The sequence below is a fragment of the Paroedura picta genome, chromosome 4 (genome assembly GCF_049243985.1).
Source record: "Paroedura picta isolate Pp20150507F chromosome 4, Ppicta_v3.0, whole genome shotgun sequence".
Lineage (NCBI taxonomy): Eukaryota > Metazoa > Chordata > Lepidosauria > Squamata > Gekkonidae > Paroedura > Paroedura picta.
Window position 1 is genome coordinate 13207473 of NC_135372.1, and position 5895 is coordinate 13213367.

The 5895-nt window shown below is 55.6% G+C and overlaps 1 protein-coding gene across 1 annotated transcript in view; it reads right to left on the bottom strand.

The window, feature by feature from the left end:
* Positions 1 to 4982, bottom strand: part of NR2F6 (nuclear receptor subfamily 2 group F member 6) — a 36964-nt gene extending 31982 nt beyond the window's left edge. The window contains exon 1 of the mRNA XM_077331966.1: positions 4011 to 4982. Within this exon, the coding sequence (XP_077188081.1) occupies positions 4011 to 4282 (272 nt within the window). The 5' untranslated portion in view covers positions 4283 to 4982. The remainder of the gene's footprint in view (positions 1 to 4010) is intronic.
* Positions 4983 to 5895: the final 913 nt, after the last annotated feature.

Below are 5895 nucleotides of genomic sequence, written 5' to 3' on the forward strand. Positions count from 1 at the left end.
ACCAGGGAAGGAAGGCGCACGGCAGGGACAAGATAGGATCTTCTCACCTAGCCCAAGCAAGTCACAGCTACAAATCTTGAAGGCCGGTTAACTTCACGGCAAAGAATTCTGGGTGCTGGAAGGAGCTGCCAGACAGGCCCAGCAGCACAGGCTACCCAAGATTAAGGCAGTCACTTAGGGCAGGGGTAGTCAACCTGTGGTCCTCCAGATGTTCATGGACTACGATTCCCATGAGCCCCTGCCAGCATTCCCATGAGCCCCTGCCACAGGTTGACTGCCCGTGACTTAGGGTGCCAAGAAGCAGCACGCCATCCCTGAGACACGCTGTGCTCCTTTTGCAGCACTCCTTTTCAACTTTTTGACTGCGGAGGTACTGCGGAAGTAGGGCTTCAAGGCACCAGGAAGTGATGCTGGCTGGCCACACCTCTTTGCCACGCCCCCCAGACATGAGATGAGACATTTAAATGGCCAGGGCTATTCCCTTTCCCAACCCCTCCAGGCCACTTTGGGAGGGGGTGGGTCAGCCTGCCCAGATAAGGGAAGATTTTTTATTTTTTAATTTCTTAAGTTTGAAGCCTGTGCCCTTCACTGAAGGTCTCAACTAGCGGCTGTCTCCATTGATGATATATTTGTCCATTATTCTCTTAATGTGGACATCTTTATTGTACCCAGAATGTTTCCCCTGCAATTCAATCTCAAGCGGAAGACAAACAAATCCAGATTGCAGGTTTCTCCTATTTATCTCTGGAATCTGTTACCCATTCTCATCACACCGTATATAAATTTACTCTTACACTTTGCCTGTAAGTAGGAACTGATTACTTCTGTGCATGCACACGAAAGCTCATACTTTGGACAAGAACACTGCTGGTCTTAAAGGTGCCCGTGGACTCTAAATTCATCCTTACCCTTTAAAAATTCCAGGGGCTAAGCAAAATCTGAAACAGAGACAGATGGTACCCACTGATTCGCTGAAGTAAATCTGACATATCTTTGGAAGGTGCCCTCAATGACCAGTGATGTAATGCAGCTTTGGGAAGGCAGGAGAAGGGGAACCTTCCTGGTCTGCTCAGGCAGGCCGTTCCCCAAGGTGGGGGCCACCACGGAGAAGGCACACACACATACAGGCAGTTGCTGGCTTTGCCCATTTAGGCTGGCCCCTATACGAGGCCCTGCTCCAATGAGTGAATTGACAACACTCCAATGAGTGAATTGACAACACGTGGTTGGCATCCTTGCGTTATTTTCAGGTTGGGGGTTTGCAGACAAATTAGGTCTTGGAGAGAAGTGCAAGACGGGGGGGTTTAAAATACCCAACCTTCCAAAGACCTTTCCCGGGCAATCACCCCTGAACTGAGACGGAAAATGGATAATTGTCATTGTTGTTCTGTTAATAACACTGTTCTGGTTGTCATGTTATGTTGTGATTATGTCATGCCACATTATGTTATGATTGTTATTTATTGCATTGTTCACGCCTAGAGACGTAAGGAAGGGCGGTATAGAAATCTAAACAAACAAACAAACAAATAATGTTGTTACCTAAGATTGTTATCAAATTGTGCCGGACTAGAGCTGGGATTCCCAACCTGGTTTCTGGGGGATCCTGGGGTTTCCTGAGAGCTCCCCGAGGTTCCGTGGCCTTTCCCAGAACTCAGGATGGCCACTGACATCCCTGGACCCCCCTTCCCCTGTTGCTCTACGTGACTGGTTGGCTCCCACATCTTCCTTCCGTGCCCACTTCTCAGAAGAGACATGGCACCACTTTCGGGGGTCCCCCAAGGATGAAAAATATTTCAGGGGAACGAAATTCGGAGAGGCTTGTGGCAGTAGAAGAAAACAGGTCTGCAGCACCCCGTCACCAGTCTATATGACAGCCATGCCCGGATTCTACCTCCTGGTCCTCCCTTCAGCCATCAGGATGAGAAATGAAACAGCAACTGGCAGAGGCTCATGGGAATTGTAGTCACATGGACGTCTGGAGGGCCGCAGTTTGACTACCCCTGCAATAAACCTTCAAAAGGATCCTCACGCACACGTGAGGCTGTCTTAGACTGAATCAGACCCTGCCTATCGAATTCTGTATTGTCAAGTCAGACTGGCAGATGCTCTACAGGGCCTCAGGGGGGTCTTGTCCATCACGTCCCCTGATCCTTTTTATTGGAGATTCCAGGAATTGAACTTGGGACCTTCTGCATTCCGAGCAGATGCTTTACCACCGATCCACGGCACCTCCCACCAGGAGGTCTGTGGATAAAGTACTCCATGCCCGGAAGATTTCTGGAGGCACAAAGAACTGGTCCAGCCCCGTTTTGAGATTATTCCTAAACACAAGCATCTTCATGTTAAGAATCTCGACCAGCATTTGCTGGCAGGGGCTCATGGGAATTGTAGTCGATGGACATCTGGAGGCCCGCAGTTTGACTACCCCTGATCTTGACACTTCATCTGGACGGCGGTACAAAACAGCCCTGTCAGGTAGGCCACATGGCAGGGTTTGCTCAGAAGCCCCCCTTAATCCCTCGCAGATTGGATGAGGGACACAGAAAGGCTGTTTGACTAAGTTCACCAAAGAGGCGACATCTGAATTCGGCTCTGCCTTCCAAGCCTGGAAATTGGATGCAAGCCTTCACGATTCTTCTATAATCTCGTCCACCTCTGGAAAGATACGGCTCTAATTTCCACCGAAAAAAGCCAAGAGAAAGCCGGTTGGGGCTTAATTCCTCCATCCCACAGAATGCAAAAATACTCACAGCTTTCCCCGATTCTTATCCAGGCCAGCAAGAAATGGGTTCCCCTCAGCTTAGTGGTGCAACACCTCCCACACACCCATGAGGTGGCCCAAGGCACCACAAGGAGCATGCAAGGAGACATGCCAGTGAGAAAGAAGAGGCCCAAAGACAGAAAGGAATTCCCGGAGGAGCAGTCAGGTGGCCTTTCTTCGAGGGGCATCTCTGAGTTCATTCACAAAGCTGAAAGAGACCACTCAGCTGTGCCAAATCCAGGCTGCCCGCCCATTCCCCAACGGCTGCAGGAAGCAAGCATCTATCTTTCAACACACAGCCAGGATATGGACACCAAACAGCACACAATAAAAAGGTGGATCTTTCATAGAAAATGAGGAGCAATGTACCAGTTGGGGTCAGATCCTGGGGACGCTCGTCCCCTTCAAATCAGGAGGTGTCACTGAATCACTTCCAGCCAGCTCTGTGGGTGACAAAGACAGCGACAGGCACACCACAGAAATCTCCCCCGCCCCCCGGAGAGCGGGACCTTTAGATAGCTTGAGCGAGTGAGCCAAGCCAGACAGGGGAAAAAAGAATGCAGGCAAAAATCGGAGCCATCAGGCCAAAATGGTGCCAGATTTTAAGCAAAGGTGAAGGATCCGTCCACGGAAACACTCCCAACAGTCACATGTGTTTGTGTGTCAGCAACTCCATGCAGCTTGGCATGACATGGAGGGGCCAGCCAGGGAAAGGATCCCTCCTAGCCCCCCCCCCAAAGCCAGCCGGGCTGAAATTGTCCCAGAAACCATGCATCCAATAAAAGCAGAGAACTAACCGAGTCACTGTGGGCCCAGCAGGGAAGCCATGGGCCCGCCAGGGAACAGGCCCACCTGTTCCCTCCCGCCACCCTTCCAAGGCAGGCCGCACCCTCCGCGGGAAGGGACAGAACCCGCTCTGGCACCCCACCCCCCACCCCCTTGAGCCAAAAGGCCTTGACCGGCAAACTGGAAAGATGGTGGACACCACCGAGAGGAGGTCGACCCCAGGCTCAGAGTCCAGATTGGTCCCAAAGAGATCTCAATTTGGGGAGGGGGAGCACAACCCTCGGCCCCTTGGGGAACAGGCCTGGAATTGCGCTGGGGCAAAGAGGGCGATGGGTGGATCCGCTTTGGGATGGGGGGGGTGAGGCTGCCGGCCTTCACCCCACCCCCCTTTCCATAGCATCGCAATGAGGGGGGAGCTTCGGGTGCCCCCATCTCCCCCCACTCCCATCCCCCGGTTTACCTGCACGTGTAGCTGAGGTTCCTGCGGATGCTCCGCTTGAAGAAGCTCTTGCAGCCCTCGCAGGTGAAGACGCCGTAGTGTTTCCCGCTGGACTTGTCGCCGCAGACCACGCAGTCCACCTGGAGGCCGGCCTTGTCCTCGTCGCCGGGCTCCGGGTCGCTGGTGCCGCCCTGCGGGGAGGCCGAGTCGTCCTCGGAATGGCGCGGGTAGCCTTTCTCCACGCCGTTGGCGTCTCCGTTCGGGTCGCCCCAGCCCCCGGCCACCATGGCCATAGCGCCTCGGGCGCGGCCGGGGACAGGGGACGGGGTGGGGGGAAGAGACGGGCCCGCGCCCCTCCGACAGCGACCGACGTGGCGGGCGGCCAAGCGGGGGAGGGTTAATGTTTGACCGCCCGTTTAAGGGTGGGGGGGCGCAGCGAAAGCAGAATCGAGGTCAGGCCGGTTAATGATTAGGGGGATCCCGTCGGGAGGGGGAGGGATCTTGCGGGGGGGGCGGATTCAAACGACCCCCCCCACCCACCCACCCACCCACCCAAAAAAAGGAAAGGGAGATTCGCGCCGCGCCAAAAGGGTCCCTCCAAGTTGCCAGCGCCGCCGCAGCCCGGGGGGGCGAAAGCGAAAGCGGCCCGGGAGAAGTTGTCCCGAGTTGCGCGGCGCTCCGATCCGGCGCCGACCGCAGGGGCGAGCCCCGCCGCCCGCCGCCTCTAGGGAGGCTCTCTCCCGCGGGCGCCCGCCGGCCCCATGGCGCGCCCTCCAACGCGGGCTGGCTGGCTGGCTGGACGGCCGCCTCTCGGCCCTCGCTCTGCGTGCGGCTTCTCGGGGCCGCAGGGCGCACGGCTCCTTTGGAACGGAGCGCGGCGCGGCGTTGCGCGGCGGCGCCAAGTTCAGGCCCCGTCCGGACTCGGGCCGTGCGGCCGCCGCGGCTCCTGCTCCTGCCGCTCCTGGTGCTGCAGCCCCCGCCGCGCTCGCTCCTCCCTCGCCGGCCCTCCCCTTCCGCCGGCCCGCCTCGGGCCCCCGCCCCGGCCGCCGCTTCCTGCCTGCCTCGCCAGGACGCACGGCGGCCCGATCGGCCAGGCCCGGGAGTGCGGGTTGTTCGGTTGGGGGGGGGGGTTGGGGAGAGTGTTCCTGAGCGTACGCAGACAGCTGGAGGGAGGGCTTTCGCTTTTTTTTGCTCTCTCTCTCCTTTCTTTTGCAAATTCAAATAATAAAAAAACCCTTTACTGGCATATAAAGACGTCTAGCCTTTCTTTTGCTTTTTGGCTCCTCCAGGGACACAGCCTTGCTCCGGGTTCCGCTCCCCTCCTCTCGTCCCGGAGGGCAGCGGCTAGGGCCTGTTCGGGTGCCCCGCAAACAGAAGAAGGGATCTCTGAGCACGTGCAAAGTTCCTCCCGACTCCAAACCCCGGGCGCAAAAGCTGAAATTCCTGCGAGGGTCCATTACTCGTTCAAACCGGGGGGGGGGGGGGGGGGGGTTCGTCCTGGAACTGTAGAGCGCGAGAGCATCTCGGAGGGTACACAGAGTGCCTTGACCTCCTACGGAATGGTTCTTCTAACCGGTGTTTGATGGACGTTGTAGTCTGCATTTCCCAAGGGGATTCAGGATGGATTTTTGCATAATGATCCTGTAAAGTCACAAAATGGGATGTTCAGTAACAGGTGCATTCGGATTTTAGATTTTAGAAGTCTGGAAGCAACAGAAGGAACTGGAGCATAGCATGACTATTTAGATCAGGGGTAGATGACACATTAAGTGGTACAAAAATTACACAAAGAGGATCCTGCTTACAATAATAATGTTGCTGTTGTTATTCAATTTCTAGACCGCCTCTCTCCTTTCTTACTAAATGCAAATGCCTGGGTATTATACCTAAAGGACAGAATTTATCA